Consider the following 24,812-nt stretch of genomic DNA (forward strand, 5'->3'; position numbering starts at 1 on the left):
GTTATTTCGCATTATTCAACAGAGTATCTCTTTTTCAACACAGAGTGACCCCTAATATAAACTTGAACTTTAACAATGTATCAATATTAGCTCATCAATGGTAACAAATGTACCAAACTAATGCAAGATGTTAATAAATAACAGGAGAAACTGGGGAGGGGGGTTAAAGAAACTCTCTGTACTTTCTGTTAAATTTTTCTGCAAACCTAAAACTGATCTAAAAAATAAAGTCTATTAGGTTTTTTTTTAATGCTGAGGAAACTTGTTGGCATGGAGGTGCTGGGGGGTCCAACTCTGTCCTCATGAGAGGAAAGCCTGGCTGGAAACGAAGCCCACAAAGAAAAGCAATAAAGAGCCAGTATACAAGAGAGAAAAACAGTGCCCAGATGACATCAAATGAACTCCTAGATTCAGCTAGGCCAGCTGCACACTGGAGTTACCACAGTTAAATTAACCTATTAAATCTCATTTTTGCTTTTTAAAAAATGCGTATGATCACACACACATGTTATAGTCATCTCCTGAATAAACAGCTTCATAGGAACTAGGGTCACAGCATATAGAAAACCCTGTAGTTAGTGGCTCTCCTCGTAGACTTCATGGAAAAGTTAACATGAGCGCAATCTGCATTACCCTGGCCTTTGCTTCTCAGCATCAGAAAACTAGTGCCTCCAAGTGGCACTACGGGTGCTGCTGGTCAATTTTAGCCACAGCATAAAATACTCAACCATGAATTAGCCAAGACCTCAATGTTTTCAAAAAGTTTCAAGGATTATTTTAAAAAGATAGAGTCAATTCCATTTGAAAAACCCACTAAAAGAATGTTTCTTTCAGTCACTAATGATTTTTAAAAAGAAATTGATAAACGTTTTATTGCTTATTTGTAGGCTTTTATAAAAGCTGTAATTTAAAAAGATACACACAGAATAAGTGGTCTACCCACACTGACAACTTACCTAAACAATTCTATTTAGGTTTTCAGAGCATTTTAATTATTTTTATTAATTATTGCTCATAGTTAACCTGAAATGTATAATCCTCATTTCTAAGAAAAGAATATGTAGGTCAATGGCCAAGTTATATTTAGATATATTTAGACAGATATATTTAGAACTGTTTCCAAATTTCCAACCTGCTTCTTAACCTAAGACTAGATCATGCTACACAAGTAGCCTCCTTTAACCGAAATAAAAGTTCTGAACACGTGGATCTTTACAAAAGATAAAGTAGGTTATATATTTAAAAGATAAGGTTTTAATACAGATTCCTTTAAATCAAGTTTTTGTAATATATTTGAAGTCTGATATTTAAAATTCATTTTTTGTTGCTAAACCATTTGTAGATGACCTGTTTCTGGGCAGCCAGAAAGGCCACCCATCACACACACACATTTGTGGGGAACCTGGTGCTAAAATTTGGTTTTGCCCACAAATATACAAGAATATATCTCCTGCGTAAATCAAGGCACATCTACATTTTACACTGGAGAGGGTAAACAAGACTGCTCCTTGCTTAGACCCCCAGTTTCTTTATATACATTTCCTTACGATTAGAATAAAATTTGAATTTTTTTTTGAGGCTTACAAGGTATGTCTTGCTCAATCCTCACTTCAGCATCATTTTGTCTCTTTAGGCTCCAAAATCTTCAATTTTTCTGATTCAGGGTATTTTGCACTTGCTGTTCACACTGCCAGGAAAGCACTCCCCTAGCTCTTTTTCAGGCTGGCTCTCATATTTCAGGTATCAATTCAAATTGACATTACAAAGGTCTTCCCTGAATGCATTAAGTGCATCCTCTCACCATACCCCATTATTCTTTTTTTTAAGTGTCTAAAATTATCTTGCTTATTTATGTGTCTAGGTTATTGCCTACCTGCTTCATAGAATATAAGACACAAGAGGGCAAGGATTTTGTCTCATTGATTACTATACCAGCACCACTAGAAAAATACCCAACACACAGTAGACACAATATTTCTTGAACATATACTTTTTTGGGGTGTGGGGGCTGTGCCACACGGCATGCAGGATCTTAGTTCCCCAACCAGGGATCGAACCCGTGCCCCATGGAGTAGAAGCGCGGAGTCTTAAGCACTGGACCACCAGAGAAGTCCCGTTCTTGAACATATACTTACAGTCAGTATTTATTAAGCAAAAGACATTTTGCTAGGCCCTGTGGATAAGTCCCATATCACTTAAAAATTAAATGTTTTACTAAAATAGAATCTTAAGGACATCTTAATTTTTTTTTAAGTGGACATTTTAAAATCTCACATATTTGTTAATAACGTCCAAACCATTTAAAAATTTTAAGTACAAACTCTGCTACAGTGCAGTTACTTCAGCACTGACTTTCACTACAAACGCATCATTAGCATAGCATGTGTCCTTTCAGATATGCATAATAATGATACAAGGCTTTAGAAATGATTTATTTTTTCAAAACAGCAGCTACCAGATATGCAAATGCATGCCATATCTTTGCTTAGATCTATGGCTCAGTTAGTACAAGCTAGAAATATTTAAATAACAAATACCAGGAATTCCCTGGCAGTCCAGTGGTTAGGACTCTGAGGAACTTCCATTGCAGGGAGCACGAGTTCCATCCCTGGTCAGGGAACTAGGATCCCACATGCCATGCAGCGTAGCCGAAAAAAAAAAAACCCAAGCCACTCCATAATTTGGCTTTGCCCACAAATATACATCTGTTGTGTAAATCAAGGTATATCTACATTTTACACTTAAGAAGGTACACAAGACTGCTCCTTTGATAGTTCTCCCTAAAAACAAAACATCCATTGTTTTGATTCATCTTACAGAAACCACACAACCACCATTTCTTTGGTATCTTTATATCTGAAGAAAATGGTATAGTTTTCCATACGCATTTACTTAACGTTATGCCCAATGATGTGAAATGGTTAATCAATGAAAGTAAAAACTATGCCATGTAAGGAGGGAAAAGAGGAATTATGAAGCAAAGGAGTTGCAGTTTAAATAGCCTCACAGCAATCTAGTCTAAACAAATTTTTTATTTATTTATTTTTTAAAATTTATTTTCTATTTATTTTTGGCTGCATTGCGTCTTCATTGCTGAGCGCGGGCTTTCTCTCATTGCGGTGAGCAGGGGCTACTCTTCGTTGCGGTCCGCAGGCTACTCATTGCGGTGGCTTCCCTTGTTGCGGAGCACCGGCTTTAGGCATGCGGGCTTCAGTAGTTGTGGTGCACGGGCTTAGCTGCTCCATGGTATGTGGGATCTTCCCAGACCAGGGATCGAACCCGTGTCCCCTGCATTGGCAGGCGGATTCTTAACCACCGCGCCACCAGGGAAGTCCCTACTTTTATTTTTTAATTTTTATTTGGCCGCACTGCACAGCTTGTGGGACCTTAGGTCCCCTACCAGGGACTGAACCCAGGGTCACAGCAGTGAAAGCACCAAGTCCTAACCACTGAACCGCCAGGGACGTCCCTAAACAAGTTTTCTAAATTTTTTTTTTTAAATAGGCTTAGCTTCAAAATCTAAAAATTGTTAGCTGCCTTACAGTTCAAATATTCAACTATGCATGTTTATTACTGAACTTACGATTCAAAAATGATGCACTCTCCCAGCAGTAAAAATCAAATCAATTGGACTGTTTCTATACTTTTGTTAAAATATTTACTTCTTATATGGATGAGACTTAAAGAAAGTCATGAAACCACCAATAAGAATGTAGCTAACTCTAAGATAACAGAAGTTCCTGCTTTCGCGACAGTTATGATATGAAACAGATTATAGCTTGCGTCTACTGCTAACTCATTTTTTTAAGCAGTAGTAACTTCCCTAGTATGTAACTGGGACCAAGGTTTAAAAAAAAAAAAATCCATGACAATCAGTCATGGGTTTTTAAAACCACTCTCTTAGGTTTTTGTCAAAATTTGCCTACTCTACACCAGAAACTTAAAAAAAAGTCCTGAAGAGTTCTGAAGTTTTGCTTGGTTTTGTTTTTCAAATATAAACAAGAACAGGAGACCAGGACCAGGACAAATTGCAACCTGTGAAGATAAAACTAGAATGAAGCAAGGCTTTCAAACAGTATTGTGTGCCTACTTCCTGCTGGTATGGGCAACTGTCACAGAAAGATTATAATATTATTCTACAGTGTTAGACAAGTTCAATATCAAAATAGACACTGTGACAATCTAATTCTAATGGTGGGAGAGAATCACAATACCAGTAATCATCAAAAAAATTAGCACCTAACAATTATTACCTGAATTTTCTAACTGTGGCACACAAATACACTGCTCTAAGAGGGTGATTTTTAAAGCAAACCACACACACATACACACACACACACACACACACACACACACACACACACACAATGACTGAGAACATTTAACCCCAAGAAATTAAGAGCTAACCTTATACATGAGGGAGAAGGGAAACAACACACCATGAGGAAAGCAATTAAAAAGATACAACTTATTGGTATAAATGTTTTACTCACCCTCCTCAGCCCCATTATAGTACAATCTTCTTTGAAAACAGAGATTATGTTTATCATCTTCGGTTCGCTCACAGTTCCTAACACATAATATTTAACAAATATTGGTTGAATTGATGAACCGAATCATTTTTAAATATCACCAAGACCACTAACGAAATACATACCTTGTTTGCTTAATAGTACTAGTGACTTGTATATAAAAATATATTCCATTACAGGGACTTCTCTGGTGGTCCAATGGTTAAGACTCCGTGCTTCCACTGCAGGGGGCATGGGTTCAATCCCTGGTGGGGGAACTAAAGATCCCGCATGCTACGTGGCAGCCAATTAATTAATTAATTAATTTAATTAAATAGGGAAGTTTAAAAAATATATATATTCCATTACATAGAATCAGCATGATTTCTGATAGAGTAACTCCCCTTTTATCTTTCCAGATAAAAACATAAGACAAGGGCTTCCCTGGTGGCACAGTGGTTGAGAATCTGCCTGTCACTGCAGGGGACATGGGTTCCAGCCCTGGTCTGGGAAGATTCCACATGCCACGGAGCAACTAAGCTCGTGTGTCACAACTACTGAGCCTGTGCTCTAGAGCCCGCGAGCCACAACTACTGAGCCCACGTGCTGCAACTACTGAAGCCCGCATGCCTAGAGCCCATGCTCCGCAACAAGAGAAGCCACCACAATGAGAAGCCTGCACACTGCAACGAAGAGTAGCCCCCGCTCGCCGCAATTAGAGAAAGCCTGTGCGCAGCAACGAAGACCCAACACAGCCAAAAATAAGTAAATTAAATAAATAAATTAAAAAAAAAAATCATATGACAAAACAGACACAAATGGGCTTCCCTGGTGGTGCAGTGGTTGAGAATCTGCCTGCTAATGCAGGGGACACGGGTTCGAGCCCTGGTCTGGGAGGATCCCACATGCCGCAGAGCAACTGGGCCCGTGAGCCACAACTACTGAGCCTGCGCGTCTGGAGCCTGTGCTCCACAAGAGAGGCGACGATAGTGAGAGGCCTGCGCACCGCAATGAAGAGTGACCCCCGCTTGCCGCGGCTAGAAGAAGCCCTCACACGGAAGCGAAGACCCAACACAGCCAAATCAATCAATCAATCAATAAATAATAATTAAAGGTGCTAAAAAAAAAAAAACAAAAAAACACAGACACAACTGCTAACAGCCTAGTAAAGCTGCTTCCTTACATTGAGAACACTATATAAAGTGCTTGTATATTTATAGATGCAAAACCAGAAACTATCTTAAGCTACATAACACAAGTAATGTAAAAAGCAGTATCTTATCAAAAATCAAAATGAAGCCCCCTCTCCCCAGATATTCAGTTCTAGGAAGAGATTCTATGCATCTTTAACAGTGATGCTCTCAAACCGTCTGAAATAGAAAAATTAACCTTTTTTCTAATTTGTATACATAAATACTAAATACTTTGATGACAACAGTATTCTTATCTTAAATAAGCACCATCTCAAAACATTCTGCTTTCGAAGGTCTTCTTTCAATTATTTGTCAGGATTCAGGGTAAGTTTTTCCACTGAGAAGTTGTAGCATGGATACTGTGGACAATACAGGAATCAAAAATTGAAACAAATAAAAACATCTACAGAATTACAGTACAGTGGAAATAGCCCTTTTCTCCACAGCAACTCATCTCTTCCTTTTCCTTAGCTCTCAAAAGGAAGAGACTGAAGAGGCTATAACTATAAACAAGATAGAGTATAAAAGACTCAGAACTGGGAATGATGAAAGGCATTCAGAGTAAGGAATGATGAGTAATTAATTAATGGAGCAAGGCAATGAGCATCATCAGCTGCTAACATCACAGAGAACTAAACATTATGTGCCTTCTGATGCAAGCACTCAGCATCACCTATAAAGTATTTCTGCCCCCTCAAAGAAAAAAAATAAAAAACGAGAGACAATACATTATAGAAATCAAACCTGATCAAGCCTCTAAACCTAATGTCAATTAACAAGAACCCCAGGAGACTGGTACACCACTAGCAATGTTAACTGGAAATCCAAACTGTGGGAAAACTGTTTCTTCAACAAATAATTTGCCAGGAAAAAGAAATGGGGGTGTCACCTATACATTACAAAACAATGCACAGACCTTATTTGACTCAATCTGAATAACTGTAAAAACACATTTATGAGATAGGAGAAATGTGAACATTGAATATCATATGCTATTAAGAAATTATTGCTAATTATTTTTCAGTGTGATAAGTTATTTTGTTTTTTCCTTCAAGAGTAAAGCTGACTAAGAAACTGGAGTGCAGGGCTTCCCTGGTGGCGCAGCAGTTAAGAATCCTCCTGCCAATGCAGGGGACACAGGTTCAAGCCCTGGTCCGGGAAGATCCCACATGCCACGGAGTGACTAAGCCCGTGCGGAGCAACTAAGCCCGTGGGCCACAACTACTGAGCCTGTGGGCCTAGAGCCTGTGCTCCGCAAGAAGAGAAGCCACAGCAATGAGAAGCCGTCGCACCCCAATGAAGAGTAGCCCCCGCTCGCTGCAACTAGAGAAAGCCCACGCGCAGCAACGAAGATCCAACACAGCCAAAAATAAATAAATAAATAAATTTATTTTTTAAAAAAAGAAAGAAAGAAACTGGAGTGCAAAAGGGTTGGAGTACAGAAAGGGAACACTAAAACTTAATGCAGATGAATAGATGTGGCCTACCTGGAACTGAAATATAAATTGCAAGACTGCAACCACGGGAAGAGAGCAGCTCTGCTTGCTTGCCAGCCAACCTTTTCTCCACTGATATAAGCTCTATAAATAGGCCACGAGTGATAATGGCTGCTCAAATCACTTCATGTTGCGGATATTACTACTGACGAGTATCTGGCCTAGCACCAGGGCTGTGAATAAACTAGCATCAAGTAAGAAGTCAAGGAAGTTACCAAATGCAAAAAATGCACCGTTGCTAATGAGAGACTCAAAAGCACCATCAGTGTAAATCAAGAATAATTTAAAACACAGGTTCTAGATTTCCTCCAAGATTTCTCTCTGGCCATTTTCTATCTCCCTCAGAAGACATTACAAATAAAGAGGGGTCACCACATGCTGGGATCTGAGGTCCCCAAAATAAATATTGCCAAAATCCTATCCACTATACATGCCCTCACCTCAGGCTCATAGCAAATTGTTTAGTGGATCGCAGTGGACATAAATAATGGGAAACCCTTGATGATATAATGCTCTTTTAAGACTAAACTATGCTTCTATGCTAGGTTAAAACTAACGCAGACAAGATACTGCTTAAAATCCTAACCACATGAGGTTTTTGTTCTCAGTACAGAAAGGAAAACAGTCCTGTTTTCCTAGAGTTTTAGTCCATACCCAACTTCCCTATCCCCAACAATACCTTTCTCTAATTATAAGGCACCTAACAAAATGCTGACTCTGAACATCATAGAAGTTATTTTTTTTTAAGCCAGACAACTCAGTAAAAAATAACTTCTACCGATCCTTTTTGTCAGTAGCTGGTTTCCCTATTGTTAACCATGCTAATGAAAACTTGAATTTCTAGATTAACTAAACACAATCCTAGTTTATCCACATTCTTGGGAATGGCTGCTATAATAAGTTCTAACATTTAATCTTGTTGCTCTTTGGACAACAATCAGAACTAATTTACTAATACATGGACTTGTATTCCAGGCAGAGGAAAAAGTTATTTCATACATGAACTGGCAGTACAAAAATGAACATTCAAGTCTCCAATCATTTTCTTTTAATCTTAGAGACCCATTTAAGAAAAAAATGCTATTTTCCAATACCTAATTTTAAATTATTTTATAAAGAAAACAACTAACTCCATACTCTAGTTATTTTGTACAGTACTTTTTGTCCTACAGCCTACTTTTCTTCTCCACATTTTAGAGCCGGAAAGAAACTTAGAAATCATCTGGTTCCCTAGATTTGAGTTCCTTGAGCAGAAATTTCTTTTATCTTTGTACCCATCTCCACCTGGGCACCTGAGTGCTCAGTAAATGGGTTTTTATTTAACCAGGTATAACTGCCCCCACATACAAATTAAGTTCTTCGGATAAATTTCTACTTTTGATTAATCTTCACTTAACTAGAAAATACTCATCCAGGTAGTTTTTAAATTAAATAAAGTCAAATTAGTAACTTAGGACTTACACCATCTATTGGCTATTTTAAGTGACAGAATCTGAGCAAAGAGGTATGAGGTATCTATTTGGAATAAAGACATGAAAGAGAATAGAAACAAAACTTAAAACAAACACTGTAACAGAGAAAACAGACTTGTGGTTGCCAGGGCAAGGGGGCAGGAGGGGATGGAGTGAGATTGGGGTTATCAGATGTCCGCTAGCATATGTGGAATGGATGGACAACGGGGTCCTGCTGTATAGCACAGGGAACTACATTCAATAACCTGTGATAAGCCACAGTGGAAAAGAATGTAAAAAAGAATGTATATATATGTTCAGCTGAATCACTTTACTGTACAGCAGACATTAACACAACACTGTAAATCAACTATACTTCAATAAAAAACACTGTAAATTAACGCCACAAATTTTAAATAAGACAACCATCAAACCTGAGTCATACTGGTCACTTTACAGCATTTTTAAATCACAGTTACTATTATTGGCTTCTACTAATATGATAAATATGTACAATATATATAATACACATTTTCTCTCCTAGCAGTTTAGGAATATAAGAGAGTAAAACAAGCAAGATAATTTTAGTTTCACCCTGCTCCTTCCTTTCATCACAAGGACCGGTAGGCTGTGTGTGAAAACTGACTGAACATCAGTCCCACTTCTGCTAAGAGAAGGTGTCCACAAAGAAGCAGAAAACATTTACTTCCCTAAGTTCCATCATTAGTGCTGAAAGAGTAAGGTAAGTAGTTTCAATTAAAGATAAAGGCTGGGACTTCCCTGATGGTTCAATGGGTAAGACTCCGAGCTTCCAATGCAGGGGGCCCAGGTTCGCTCCCTGGTCGAGGAACCAGATCCCACATGCATGCCGCAACTAAGAGTTCACATGCTGCAACTAAGAAGTCTGCATGCCGCAACTAAGACCCAGAGCAGCCTAAATAAATAAATAAATATTTAAAGAAAAATAAATAAAGGCTAAAATAGGATTGAGAAAAGTTTCACGACACCAATCAAATTTAAACTTAAGACTGGAATTTGACAACTAAAGAAAAATAACTATCAAATTACTTTAGTCTGGCTATCAAGAATCAACCCATAATAAAGAAATAATACCAACAAAACTTCTACTCAGTGAACTTAAGGATAAAGAAAAATCTTTCAAAGAATGTCTACCTCATCCTTCATATTCCCCTTAAAGAAAAAAATTAATAACTCACTAGCAGACTAAGGTACTTTTATAAACCTGGCCCTACCTTCCTCTACCCCACAGAGTTTACATCTATCCCTCTGTAAACTCAAACACCATTCAAGATCACTGATACTCACAACTTTGCTTAGGCTGTTCCCTAGCCTGGAATGCCCACATGGAAATATATCTCAACCTCCAGGTTTAAATGTGTAAGTTTCTTCAACCAAGATATCCTTCAGGAGGTGAATAAATAAATAAACAGTGGTAGATCCAGACAATGGAATATTATTCGACACTATAAAGAAATGATCTACCATGCCATGAAAAAACACAGAAGAAGCTTAGATATGCATTACTAAGTGAAAGAAGCCAATCTGAAAAGGCTACATACTGTATGATTCCAACTATATGACGTCACGGAAAAGGCAAAACAGTGGCAACAATGAAAAGATCAGTGGTTGCCAGGGGCTGTTGGGGGTAGGGTGGGGTGGAGGAGCGAAGGACAGGCAGAGCATTTTTAGGGTTGTGAAAATACTCTGTATGATACCATAATGATGGATACACGTCATTACACATTTATCCAAACCTACGGAATGTCCAACACAAAGCATAAACAGTAATGTAAACTTAAAATTTTTTTAAAAAGTGTAAGTTTCTTTAGCATCAAGACCTGACAGTCATATTCACCACTAGAGCAGCAGCAACTAGAGCACTATTGGCACACAGTAAGCAATCAATCAATTAGTGTTGTGAGAATAAAGAAGTTCCACCTGAATGTTTTGGTCTGTTTTCTCAATAGTTCTTCCCCTCTTCTATAGTCTCATAGCTTTTTACTCAGTTATCAATACGTCTATTTCGTTTTCACTTCTTAAGTACACAAGAAACTTTATTTGGCCCTAAACTCTTTTCTAAAATAATACAGAATACTGAAATCAGTGCGGTTCAAAAGAAAACACAGTAATAGTACAAGATTTTTCACCTTTTACAGATTTTCTTAAGTATTGTCAATTCAGTAAACATGAATATACACTGTTTTCATGTTGCTAGTTACCTGGAGGAAAATTAAGATGATTTACCAAAGTTACAAACATACGGTCTCAGTCTCTACTGTGTGTGTGTGTACACACACACAACCAGTTCCAAGCTTTAAAAAGAAAAAACAAAAACATTCTAATTGCCCATATGTCAACTCTATTCATGCACACATTAAAATAAAACCATAAGACTGAAGATCCTGGCAAAACAACCCCTTGAATGAGTAACTACACCACCTCCCAGAAATTACTAGTCATACACTAAGGACACTTAAGGTACCAATGTCATATATGAAATAGAAATCTTTGAAGGACAAACATTGAGCACTCAGTTCTCTTGGAACTGCATTAAATTAGAATCTAAAGCTAAACCTATCTTTAATCATGAAAACTATAAAACAAAGAGCATTTATGACACTTTCATAAAAGCAATTAAGAGTAATATAAACTGAATTAGTGAGTAACATAACAACTACACTGTGAACTTAATATGAAGCTAACAGTAGGGTAAGTTTCCAGTTTAGTCCATCTCATTTTTCACAAAATGATGTCAGAAAAAAAAATTTTCCATTAGGAAATCATATTTAGCTGATACCTCAAGTATAATTACCTTGAAGTTTCTCCCTTCCTTTCATATTTTATCACCTATTTGGAAACTTTGTTAACATTACGAAAAAGATATGGTTTGAAGTTTTAAGATTACTGAAAAGTACTCTGAAGGAGTCTGATTTAGAAATGTCTAAAAATATTTTTATTTCTCATTTTATGGAACTGCATGAAATTTCATTAAGGTTCTTCATAAAGTAGCATACAGGTCATCACAGTAAATACCATCTTAGTCTCCTGATTTCAAATTTAATTTATAGTTTTATTTATTCGGCACCTACACTGCATAAAGCACTCAATTAGGCATTTTATTAGCCAGATTATTTGGCCAAAATATTACACTTCCTACTAAAAAAGATCAGCATTGTGACTTCTCAGGACATCAGTTAATAATTGTAGGCCTCTAAAAATGCTTGTTAAATCAAAAGGCAATGCTCTTACTGAAGGAATCTTGATTGCCAGGATCAGCAAAACCGCATTATAAAGTTAATAGCCTCCATCCTTAAACTATCCCAGGAGAAGAAAAGGAGTAATTCAAACTGTTAACTTGTGCCCAACGACACTACACAATAACAGCCTAAGCAAAACTGCCAGATGTAATTAAAAGGTCCAACCTTGACAAAGTATCATCATCAGTGGGTTTTTCATCCTACTGGGTGCAAGGATTCAGAAAGCAGAAGCTCAGGCGAGAAACGAAAAGCACATCCAGCACAAACTGTTCAAGCGGTTCAATCTGGAACAAGTACAGACGTTCATTCCTTCAACCTGTGAGCATCTATTCTGTGACAGCGGAGAGGACGATTTAAAAGGGAGAATGAATGACGTGAGGTTCTGTTGGGGGTTGCTGCCCCAACAATACACTGAGATCGGTGCTACAATTAATAAAGTATAAAGTACGAAGTACTACTGGGGAAAAGAGAATTCTCTCTGAGAAGAGTCAGAGGAGACGATGATCTTTAAGCTGAGGTTCGTCAGTTTACATCCTCGCCGGGTTTCTAAATAAACTTCACAAACTCGCCAGAAGATGTCAATTTTGGAGACTGACACATCCCTCCCATTGACCGGAGGCCGAAGGTAGTGGAAGCACTGCCGAAACGCAGGCGGCGCCACGCCGGAGAGAGCCTTCCTCCCTCCTCCTAGGCCTCGGCAGCCGCGGTGCTGGGGCGGCCGCCCGGGCTCTCAACAGTCGGGGCAGGTGTCGGCGCCAGATCCCGGCTCGCGGGGCCAACGCAGCTGGCAAAGCCGCCGCCGCCGCTCCCCGAGTGACCTGGGGCGCCGGAAAGTTGCGTGAAGACAACTCCAGTGCGACGAAGCCGCTCCCCCGCGCAGCCCGGCACCTCCAGCCTCCTCTCCGCCCCCTGGTAAAGGAACCCGCCGGGCCGGGGAAGAGCCGGGGGGGGCTCGGCCCGCCAACTCGGCCGGGCCCGGAGGACGCGAGGGTTACCAGCGAGCCGGCGAGCCAAGGGTCGGACTGTTCCGCCCCTCTCGCTGGCCCCCACCCGGGCCGCGCCTCCCGCCACGCCCGGGCTCAAACACCCGGCGTCCGACAGCCCTGCCCGTCACGACCCGGACGCCCAGACGCCGCAGAGCAACGCCCGCGGCCCGCACCCCTCCGACTCAACCCGACCCCTTCCCGGGAAGCAGCCCGGGTCCCGCGGCTCGACCGGTAGCCGGGCCGCGACCCTGCGCCCCTTCCCGCCTCACCTGCGCTCCGCGGCGGCCCCGCACCTCCTCGCCCGCTCCGCGCGCCCCGTCGGGGCACACACCGACCCCCCCGGGCCGGGTCTCTCCGGGCCGCGGCGACTCTGAACGTCACGGCCACCGCCGCCTTCTCTTCCTCGGCACAAGCCCCAGCGGCGAGCAGGGGGTCGCGGTCAGAGCCCCACCGGGGCCAAAGCGAATCTCACCGCCTCCGCAGCCTCCACCGCCAAGTCCCTTCACTCGTCCGAACCGCCCGGAGAAAATGTCACCAGAGGCCGTTCCGCTCGGCGCCTCACTTCCGCCCGGAACCACAGAGCCTGAGCCGGTCGGCTAGAGGGGCCGCTGCGGCTGGGACCTCTAGGGACTGGAGCAGGAGGCCCAGTGAAAGCCAGACAGCGCCATCTGGCTGGGCTGACCCGCGCTCCTACAGCTGCAGAGCGCCGGGCGTGGGAGCACCGGCTTCCTGGGCTTCTTTCCCGCTCTCCCTTCATCTGTTCAGGCAGCTCCCTTCCAGAAATTTCCCAGAGGGTCGGAAAGCCAGTCAATACAAGCCACGGACAATGCCCTAAGAAAAGGACGTCGCTCCATTTTCCGTTCGCTGCTCAGTACTCACCCCTCCTGAAGCCTTCCCGAATGAAGCTTGTGGTGTCACTCCAGGAGGGAGTGCGCTCCCTTCTCTCCCCACCTTTTCACGGATGCCGACAGCTCGGCTCGGGGAGATTTGGTTGTGCTCCTCTCATGCAGTGGCATCAACATCCCGTTCAAGTTTCTGGATGAACCTTGCACGCCTCGCAGACAGATCGCCACCTGCTGGTGAGTCAGGGTCCCCCAGGGAGACCCCGCTCCGCCCCTACGCGCGATGCAGACGCCCCAAATTCCACCTCTGCAGCCACTCCTGATTTGCACCAGCGAGCCCTGAGTTTTCGACGCCCTTCGTTGAGGTCTGAGATCGTGAAGAAAACGTGCTGGACGCTTCCCCAGAAGAAAGGTAAGGTGGGCTTAAGAAGGAGAAAGAACAAACCTCACAACTCAAGATCTGGCCAAGGCTTTGCGCTAGCTAAAAGCAGGGTTTTGAGAAATAATTGAATACATAAGGGCTTGAAGAGAAAATGTAAAAGGTATTTACCTTTTCAGGAGCCATGCTGGGACCTGGGGTGACACTCCCCTAGAGGAGATTCTGAAAATCACAGCGCCGGCTCCACGCTCTCCTTAACATCAGTCTCCCGTTTAGATCAGGCCCCCCAGCTCCCCCATTTCTCTCATTTATGCTAACTGCCTACAAGCATGGGAATTTTCCATCCCTAAATGAGTAAAGTGATAAAATAGTTTTACAATTAATAGCTAACTTCTCTGAATGCCTATTATGTACAAGGCACTATACTATGCATCTAAGTGGATTCATTCATTTGATCCTCACAAGTCTATGGGTTTGGTGGTATTCCTGGCCCCAGATGACAAAAGTGGAACCAGACAGAGTGATAAAGTGACCTGCCCAAGGCCACACATCAGTAAGTGTCAGGAGCCTGCATTCTCAACCACCACGACCAACCGCCTCCTTGAAATTCACTGAGAACATACTGTGTGTCAGATAAACATTTTGTCTCTGTATGTTATTTCACTCATTTATTTATTTATTTATTTATTTCCCTGCTTCCTTAGTCCTCAAGGAATTTGAGAGTTTGTGGGGTAGTGACAAGAGCCCAGTCTCTTTCAGGAGAAAAAGAGAAAAGAAAAGAACTAACTACTAAAATCACAGCTGTCAGTCTGGAAATGAATGAATGAATATGGACAAATACATTCAGTTTTAAAATGGCCCCTCGATGGTCTTATCTCATCAATGCTGTAGAGATGCTGAAGTAGGACCCTGACTACTGAGGTACCATCTTGGCTCCTTCTGTTTGATAACAACAAGTCAATTCCCTACAGTAAATGGACTGATTTTTTTCAGAGTCTGGGATGTTTGATATACTAATTACTAACATCCTTATTACTGCCATATTTAGATTGCTAAATAGGGCACTTGCTTTCTTCTTCCCCTTCTGTAGGAGCAGGAAGGGCTGGGCAGTTGATCCTACTTCTGCCTTGGAATTATCTCCTAGAATCGCCTTTGCACTACATACTCAGCTCTCCAAGCCCCTGAAATCCCATCCCCATAAAACCAGCCCAGTCAAAATCACACCATCACCCACCCTCCATCCTGTTGCCTCTACAGAAATTTCTCTCAAGATTCCTCTGCTCACAGACACTGTCCTACCAACATGTCCACCCCTTGGCCTATCTGTAGTGTTACTACTGGATCATATCAGTGTTTTTACGCTCAATTTCTTTCATAAACCCTGGAGGCCAAGGCCGAGCCCATCTGAATCACCCTTCAGCTTCATTGCTTGCACCTGATGCACCACTGGGGCTGGGGCTGGGCTTGCAGCAGGTGCCTGTGAGAAACCGTGGCCTGAGCAGTAGCATCACAATGTGGCTGGTCTTGCTTTGACTAGAGTCTGTTCTCTCTGACTGAGCAGGCTGCTTCCAAAATTTGCCCCTGTAAGGTGGATGCTGTTTTCAGAACCACTCGTTAGATAAGGAAAACGGGGGATCCAAGGGATGGAACCCTCACCTCAGCTCTAGGCTACCCCTCCCTCAGTGTAACCACCCTCACCTCCCCCCTCCCACCCGCATAACCAGCATCCACTACAATCCCCCAACACCTGCTATAAGACAGTTGAACAGTTGAATGGGGGGGAGGGGTGATGTTGAACCTCTTGACCCTGGTGGCCACATAATTGCAGACAAGTCACCATGTCGAGAGTTAACATCACCTGTTCTGCCCCACAGCATTATTCCACAGAATTAAATTATGCCCTCCCTATGGAAGGCCATCCGGAAGCAGCCTGAGAATTCCAAGTAGTGGAAGGTGACATGGTCTCCAGGACCGAGAGCTCTGGAGCCTGACAGATTTGGATTTGGGCCGGGTTCTGCCTCCCTCAGCAGAGTGACCTCTGGGCACTTCTGCTGCCTCACTGTGCCTCAGCGTCCTCACCTGTCAAACACGGCGAAACCTGATACTACTTTGCAGGTTCTTACGAGGGGTGAGGGTGAAATAAGTTTGCGTAAAGCTCTCAGCACAACTCTCGGCTCAGAGAGAACACTCAACAAGGCCGTTGTTCTAATGGCAACACTCCAGGCCAGCACCTCCTACAAGCACAGACTCACACTGGTCAAGTACGTGTCTAGGGACTCCTATTTCCAGAGCAACACGTTCACGCGGAACCAGAATGAAACAGGGCAGAAGGATGCCAGGAAGGTGGAGTCACGCGGCGGCCAGGGGTGTCTGGGAGCGGCACCACCTGCAGCCCCCCTACAGTTCTCTGGGGTGGATGGTGGAGGCGCCTCTGTCTTGGGCTCCAAGTTCCTCTTTCCAATCAGGTGACACCCCTTCTATATGGAAAGTCTGTAAGTCTATTAAAAAATGGAAATAAATGCAAAGGACAGTATTAAATTTTTCAACAAGTATGTATTGGCCTCTTTTTTAATAAAAGAATAGCTTTGTGGGACCTCTGGGGTGGGAGGGGTGAGGAGTTCCTCTGACACCCCATCTAAACTAGCACCCACCACCCGTCACCACACCTGCTTGTTCCCCTCATAACATTTACCCTCCTTTGCACCTGTCATGCATATTCTTTCTCATCCATCTGACACACCAAAGAGTAGCAAGGGAGCCGGGTCATGTTGTCCTGCTCTGTAGCGGACACACTCAGTACACAGGTGTGGATGGAGGAAATCCATCTAAGCCTCTAGCTGGGGAGACACAGGAAACTGAAAAGATGTCAAAACAAGGAAGTGGCACCAGGTGCCAAGTGGGTGAGAGGCTGTGAGGAGGGCAGGAGGCCTGACAGACAGTTGTTGAAAAGGAAGGAGAGTCAGTGCCTCAAGGGCAAAGCTTAGGCAGTCCTCCCTCACAGCTCCCTTGGTGTCCAGCACAGGGAATGGCTGACAGAGCAAGGAAATCAATGTCTGTGACTGAAGGACAGCTGTGCAGAGAAGCTGACATTTGGGGGACGAGAAATAGAATCTTTCCTGCCATATCAGTAAACAAAGGATGTCACAGTCATCAGCAATTATAGCCACTGCCAATGGTGAGCTGGTGAGCCCTGAGGGAACTCAGGAAGGAAAAGAATACCTGCCATCTAACAGCCATCAGACTGCAGGCACTCCCTACGTTGTGCATTTTTTTTTTAAGTCAACAGGGAAAAGGAACAAGAGGTGGAAAAGCCCCTGGGATGTTTGAAGGACAACAATCCAAGGGCCCGGCTGCCTGTGACTGGACAGCGGAGGGATGAAGCAGGAGGGATGAAGCAGGAGACGGCCGACAGGTATGTCGGGGGCTTAATGTGAGTGGAAGGAGTCTGGGCTTCATTTTTAAGCACTAATGGGGCAAGCAGGGTCCGAAGTTCTCACCAGACTTCTAGGGGATGTTCCAGTCAAGGCCAGCAGAAAGCATATTGTCATGGCCCACTAACAACTTGGAGAGGAAGGAGAGCACTGACCCCAGGCTGACCACAGCAGGAGACATGTGGACCTCCGGGAGGGGAGGGAGGGGAGAAGCGAGAACTGCCAAGAAGTGCCGTCTGCAAGAGAGAAAGAAGGTGTTAGGAAAGAAGGGAAGGGCCTGCAGCCCTAGGGACCTTCCCTGTGGGTAGCAGATAGGATGCATTCCAAAGACACAGAATGATCTGGAAGAAAGGACTTGTAAAAGCTTCTGAGCAACACCAGCTTTGAGGAGAACATCTCCAGCCCTCCACCTTCTCCCCTGCAGCTCCAAAAACTGCAGTATTTAAGTAAGAACAACATCAGGGGATCTGTGTATAATTAAAAACATGTATTTGGTCTTTGTCCCAGGTCTCTGGCACAGAGCTCCTTTAAAATGCTTGGAATTTCCTGGGTGATAGGAGTGCCTTTTGTTATTTGCAAGAAACCTGAGTTTATGCTAAGGAGGTGATTCTTGATGGGCCCCTGGGGTAGCTTCAGGAGGGGGGCAGCTTCTCAGAGGAACTATCCTTTGAAGAGAGAAAGGGTTGGAACTTTCAGCCCCTCCCCCACCTCCGGGAAGGAGATTGAGTTCAATCACCAATGGCTAATGATTTAATTAACAATGCCTACATAATAAAACCTGGATAATAACCCCTACGTGATGGAGTTGAGAGAGCTGCCAGGTTGGCAGCCCCACTCCCACATTCCTCTTCCACAGGCTGTTCCTGGCTTGTTTCCTTTATAATAAACCAGCAATAGTAAGGAAAGTGCTTTCCTGAGTTCTGTGAGTCATTCTAGCAAGTTATCAAACTTAAGGAGGAGCCATGGGAACCCCTGAATTTATAGTCTGCAGAATATAAGTGTGGGTAGCCCAGGGCCCCTGCTTGTGGCTGGCGTCTGAAGTGGGACAGTCTCATGGGACTGAGCCCTGAACCTGTGGGATCTGCACTAATTCTGGGCAGTTAGTGTCACAACTGAACTGAATGGTTGCACACCCGGTTGTTGGAGAATTGGTGTCAGAAAAGAAACCACACAGAATCCTAAACTTTGACTTTAAATAAATATGTTACATTTGGTTTCAAATAAACATGTGACATTAAGCAAGACCAGTCCTAGGCCAGATCTCTCTTCAGACTCCTCACCTCCTTTCCCTGTGACCACGTCCAACTTTTTGCTGGCAGTCAATGGTGCCCACCCCCAAGCCTCTGAAAGGCAGAGTAGTTTAATGCTTGCCTCGCACAGTGGTATGGAAACATAAAGGAGTGCCTCTGAGGAGGAATTCCTCTTTCCTGGTGGCAGTACAGGAAGCAAATGCTGGGTGGGGATGTCCTAGCATTCCTCATTTGCACTTGCACACAGTTAAGTGGAACCTCCTCTACATGTCACCCAGCAAAGTATGCGTGCCATTCAGTCTCGTTCAGAAGACATCCATCAGAGGCCTGCCCGCTAAGCACAAGGCACACTGTAGGCCCTAAACGTGGTATTTCATTAATCCTCACAACAGTCAGCAAGGGGAGGGAGGTTTTACAGAAGAGGACACAGAGGCCCAGAGAAGACAGTGCACCTGACCAGGGTCACATGAGCTAAAGGGCAGAGCCAGGATTCCTGGCGGAGAACACGTCACCTCCCTCAAGACCATTGGTCAGTGTAGTAACAGGGCTCCACCTAGAAACAAATCGCAGAAGCAGAGGAGGGGCATGAGGGAGGGAGAAATTAATTCCTCGTCGAAGAGGAAGTTTTGACCAGGGCCTTGGAGAAAGAGCAGGGCTTCCAAGGACAGAAATGTAGAGAAAGGTATCCCGGGCAAAGCAGGTCCAGCTTGAGGAAAGGCTGGGCTCTGAAAGCGCAGGTACCACCGGACAGCAGAATAGGTGTATTTCTCACACAAGTGATATATCAGGTGTTGTGGATTGGGCCCTTGTCCCCCACGCTCCAATTTTGTTTTTATCTTTTTGCTGATTAATACCGTCAACGTACTCTTGTTTAGCGTTTACTTTGACCACTTCATAAGTATGACTCCATTAGCTCCTCCGAACAGTCCTGGAGGGTAGTGGGGCGGGCGTTGTTAACATTTGGCAGAGATTATATAGCAGACTGACACAAGGAGATTCTGAATAAATGCTTATTCTGAATGAATGACTTGCCCAAGGTCACCAGCACTAAATGGATGACCATTTAGTGCTGGTGACCTTGCTCTGCTGCCTCCAAATCCCAGACTCTTTCCACTACCGTTCATATCTGGAGGACTTAGCAGTGTCATTTTATGTGTGTGTGTGTGTGTGTGTGTGTGTGTGTGTGTGTGTATTGGGGGGTGGGGAATTAGACTCATTAGTGTGTTTTATAATGTGCTGATCATTTGAAAAAGGCTTGGGGCCTGAGAACAATACAGGCATTCACTACAGAACTTCAATAGACTGACAGCAGCAACAATAACCTAAAATTAAATGAAGCAGAGTATCTCAGGTGACTCCTCTCTTGAGGAGTCAGTGCAAAGGCACCAGGCTTTGGGCAAACAGGAGAGGGTCCCCGAGGAGAAAGACAAAGCAGACATTTACAGAAACTATGCGGGTGTCAGCAGGCTGGGAGCGCTCCTACCAACCAGGCGGACAAGTCCCCGGGAGCACAGGACACCAGGCAGCTTCCAAAGGCCTCCCCCGTCTTGAGCAACTGTGATTCAGTGGGAACCGTGAGTAACCACCAGGCCTAAGAAGGAGGCTTAGAGATCACCCTCTTGTTTTGCAGAAAACGAGTATATTTTTACTAATTATACTTTTTTGGAAAAATGTGTTCCTTAAAGCACCTAGTAGAGCTGTTTTGGCTTTTTAATTCTGCTTGTGGTTTCTGCCACAAGTCCTTCAGAATCACTAGCAGGGTACGAGTCCAGCTCTGCAAGGAGGCATCTCCAGATCCCTTTCTGGGGCAATGGGGAGGCCTCACTGAGTGAAGCCGGGCCCACCACAAGTCCAGTATGTGTGCAAAGTGGGAGAACAAGTGCAAAGCTGGCTCCATTCTTGTCACCCAAGAGAACATGCACCCACGTACTGTGGATCAGACTGAGCGATGTACACTGGCCATCCCTGCCCTCAGAGAACTAATGGATAAAACAGTGTCTCCTGAATGAGTTACCTCTGCTATACAGGCGGCCTTACAGAAGGCGAAACTATAAAATCAGTTTGTCTTTGGTGTGTGTTTACTCGTGTCCAGGACCCTCCCTGACCCAGTCAGTGCCTTTACCTCCCACCACTCAAGGCCTTAGGACTTTAGCCCTCCTTGCCTCTCTCCCCCACCTTCTGACACCCAAAACTTCCTGGTCTAGGACTCAGTCTCTAAGGCTTCTACTCTTTTTGTCTTAAAAACAATTAATTAAGGAACCTAATTCTTGCTAGAGTGGTAGCTGACTAACATACTACCCCTCCCAGGTGACAGAATACTTTGTCCAACTAAAATAAATACTTCTTGGGCTTCCCTGGTGGCGCAGTGGTTAAGAATCTGCCTGCCAATGTGGGGGACACAGGTTCAAGCCCTGGTCTGGGAAGATCCCACATGCCGTGGAGCAACTAAGCCCGTGTGCCACAGCTACTGAGCCTGTGCTCTAGAGCCCGTGAACCACAGCTACTGAGCCCACCTGCCACAACTACTGAAGCCCGCGCACCTAGAGCCCATGCTCTACAACAAGAGAAGCCACCGCAATGAGAAGGCCGTGCACTGCAAGGAAGAGTAGCCCCCGCTCGCTGCAACTAGCGAAAGCCCACGCGCAGCAATGAAGACCCAATGCAGCCAAAAATAAATAAATAAATTTATTTTAAAAAGGTGAATGTTTAAAAAAAATAAAAATAAAATAAACACTTCTCTAGAAGCTGTCAGGAAGTGACATAAAAGGAAGGCAGGTCAGTTGGGGAGAGGAAGATATTTTTGGTTCACCAGGTTTTTCAACATTGTCAAATCACAACACGCTGATGACCTGGGAGAGCCAATCCAACAAACAGTCATCTGCGCGTTCTCACCGAGTCCCAAAGTCAACTGTTTTTGCATTCCCTGTATACCAGGAACCTGGGAAATACCAAGAAGCTCTAGAATTTACAATCCAAAAGGTCAAAAATAACTCAAAGAGAAAGAACAATAGGAGGAGAGCTGAGAACTAAGTCTGTGCTATTGGTTATTAGTGCTATAACTCAGAGAAGGAAAAGATTGATGTTGTGTGGGAAGAGTCCCACTCTGTGGTGGGATGAGACTGGGTCTAAAGTGTAGGTAAAATACAAATATGGAATGTTCCAGGCTTTTTAAACTTCAGAAGTTTCAAGAGCCTCTCTCCTCATATCGCGCAAACTGGATTTCCCATTGCCACAAGGACTGCAGGAAGCTTGCTTCCAGGCTGGCCGATCACATCCTTTTGTATAATCATGTGCCTTCAACTGCCCCTTGGGAGACATGTATTCTCAGCCAAAACCCTAAATTGACGTTGTTGAACTGTAAAAGCCAGGAACAGCTAGGAGAGAGCTTATCTTCCTGGGAGGCCCAAAAGACATTGCCCCTGTCTACAAGGGTGTGGGATGCACAGTCACTGCCAAGGTGACCCTGTCCCTGCCAGAGGGCAGAAGAGACTGACATAGAGGGCTCGCCCCAGCCAGTGCCAGTTCTGCTTCTCATGGGCTGCCTCTGCCCAGCTCCTATCTCTCCCCAAAACAGGGACTGCTCCTGTTTGTCCTGCCCTCCCCTCCCCACCACCAGGCGGTATGTCCCCAAGGCCGACCACCAGGGGGGAGGCAGAGATTCCCTCACCACACTGTCCCTGGGGAGCCCGGTCGCTGCATGGAGGGAGGGGAGAGCAGAGGGGACAAGGTGGGGCTGAAGAGAGAAGAGAGGTGCTGGCGGTTCCTAAGGAGTCTTAACTGGGCTGGAGGTGGCTCAGCATGGAGAGAGAGCTGTGCGTCTCATGGTCCCCGGCACCGTGCTCCCTGGAGGGACCCTCCCATCCTGCACAGCCTCCCCTTCGGCCCCCACCCCACCAGGCTCAGTTCCCCCCCCCCACACCCCGGGGGGAGCTTCTCCTCCAGCTGCTCCACTCTCCACCTCATTGAGGGGAAAATAGAAGAACCCTCCCCACTGGGGCCAAAACAAAGTTAGTCTCCGGCAAGAAACATCCATTGGCTGAAGGATTCTCCTTCTGGGGCTGCCCCAGGCTACTGTGAGGGCACTTGTACAGTCTCAAGAATAACACACTCCCCAAACTGCCACATTCCAGGCAACAGGTAAGGGGACGATGAAGTAAATTATGGGCCAGTTCAGCCCTTAGCAAAATTTCCTGGGAGTTCCCTGGTGGCCTAATGGTTAGGACCCCGGGCTTTCGTTGCCGTGGCCAGGGTTCAATCCCTGGTCACAGAACTGAGATCCCACAAGCATGCGGTTAGGCCGAAAGAAAAAAAAATTCTGGGAGTGGAAGATGAGGAAGGGGGAGCAACATATCAGGACCTAAACAAAGGATCTAGAATTCATTTCTTTCTTTTTCCTTTTTTTTAAAAATGTTTATTTATTTATTTATTTATTTTGGCTGCTCCAGGTCTTAGTTGCAGCACACGGGATCTTTAGTTGTGGCATGTATGCGGTATCTAGTTCCCTGACCATGGTTCGAAACTGGTCCCCCTGCATTGGGAGCGCAGAGTCTTAACTGCTGGACCACCAGGGAAGTCCCTCTAGTGGATGATAATCTAGTCCTCCAACTCAATTTCTTTTCTTTTCTTTTCTTTTTTGAGTCTTTTTTTTGAAATTGAAGTATAGTTGATTTACAATGTTGTGTTAATTTCTGCTGTACAGCAAAGTGATTTAGGTATACATATATATATACATTCTTTTAATATTCTTTTCCATTATGGTTTATCACAGGATATTGAACATAGTTCCCTGTGCTATACAGTAGGACCTTGTTGTTTATCCATTCTCTATATAATAGTTTGCATCTGCTAACCCCAAACTCCCACTCCATCCCTCCCCCACCCCCCTCCCCCTTGGCAACCACAAGTCTGTTCTCTATGTCTGTGAGTCTGTTTCTGTTTCCTAGATAGGTTCATTTGTATCATATTTTTAATTCTACATATAAGTGATATCATATGGTATTTGTCTTTCTCTTTCTGACTTACTTCACTTAGTATGATAATCTCTAAGTCCATCCATGTTGCTACAAGTGGCATTATTTCATTTTTATGGCTGAGTAGTATTCCACTGTATATATGTACCACATTTTCTTTATCCATTCATCTGTTGATGGACATTTAGGTTGTTTCCATGTCTTGGCTATTGTGAATAGTGCTGCTATGAACATAGGGGTGCATGTATCTTTTTGAATTATAGTTTTCCAGATATATGCCCAGGAGTGGGATTGCTGGATCATATGGCAACTCTATTTTTAGTTTTTTGAGGAATCTCCGTACTGTTTTCCATATTGGCTGCACAAACTTACATTCCCACCAACAGTGAGGGAGGGTTCCCATTTCTCCACACCCTCTCCAGCATTTATTATTTGTAGACTTTTTTTTTTTTTAAGAAACTAATAAACAGTAATTTATTTATTTATTTATTTATTTTTGGCTGTGTTGGGTCTTCGTTTCTGTGCGAGGGCTTTCTCTAGTTGCAGCAAGCGGGGGCCACTCTTCATTGCGGTGCGTGGGCCTCTCACTATCGCGGCCTCTCTTGTTGCGGAGCACAGGCTCCAGATGCGCAGGCTCAGTAATTGTGGCTCACGGGCCTAGTGGCTCCATGGCATGTGGGATCTTCCCAGACCAGGGTTCGAACCCGTGTCCCCTGCATTGGCAGGCAGATTCTCAACCACTGTGCCACCAGGGAAGCCCAAATATTCTTTTTTTTTTTTTTTTTTTAATTTTTTGGCCACACCTTGCAGCACATAAGATCTTAGTTCCCAGACCAGGGACCAAACCCGTGCCCCCTGCAGTGGAAGCACAGAGTCTTAACCACTGGACCGCCAGGGAAGTCCCTATTTGTAGACTTTTTGATGACAGCAGTTCTGACTGGTATGAGGTGATACCTCACTGCAGTTTTGATTTGTATTTCTCTAATAATTAGCAATGTTGAGCATCTTTTCATGGGCCTGTTGGC

General features: G+C 44.1%; 2 protein-coding genes and 1 long non-coding RNA gene across 9 annotated transcripts in view; 2 read left to right on the top strand and 1 right to left on the bottom strand.

Moving 5' to 3' along the window:
- ARK2N (arkadia (RNF111) N-terminal like PKA signaling regulator 2N) overlaps nt 1–13,784 on the bottom strand; it is a 77,244-nt gene extending 63,460 nt beyond the window's left edge. The window contains exon 1 of one of the 5 annotated variants that reach the window (XM_082416644.1): nt 13,388–13,474. The gene's annotated coding sequence lies outside the window, so the exon portion shown is untranslated. Of the gene's footprint in view, nt 1–13,184 lie in introns of all 5 variants that reach the window. The other 4 variants (XM_082416643.1, XM_082416642.1, XM_082416646.1 and 1 more) reach the window with 4 other exon arrangements.
- The window catches only part of LOC309639455, a 177,860-nt gene that overhangs the window by 117,572 nt on the left and 35,476 nt on the right, over nt 1–24,812 (top strand). The gene's annotated exons all lie outside the window — the stretch shown is intronic.
- LOC309639429 (uncharacterized protein) overlaps nt 13,875–24,812 on the top strand; it is a 44,407-nt gene continuing 33,469 nt past the window's right edge. The window contains exons 1-4 of one of the 3 annotated variants that reach the window (XM_082416678.1): nt 13,875–13,994; nt 14,071–14,169; nt 17,416–17,548; nt 21,125–21,520. In XM_082416678.1, the coding sequence (XP_082272804.1) occupies nt 13,877–13,994; nt 14,071–14,169; nt 17,416–17,548; nt 21,125–21,128 (354 nt within the window). In that variant the 5' untranslated portion in view covers nt 13,875–13,876 and the 3' untranslated portion in view covers nt 21,129–21,520. Of the gene's footprint in view, nt 13,995–14,070; nt 14,170–17,415; nt 18,174–21,124; nt 21,521–24,812 lie in introns of those variants that run through there. The other 2 variants (XM_082416679.1, XM_082416677.1) reach the window with 2 other exon arrangements.

This window comes from Balaenoptera physalus (assembly GCF_965194825.1).
Source record: "Balaenoptera physalus genome assembly, chromosome: 12".
NCBI classification, from domain to species: Eukaryota; Metazoa; Chordata; class Mammalia; order Artiodactyla; family Balaenopteridae; genus Balaenoptera; species Balaenoptera physalus.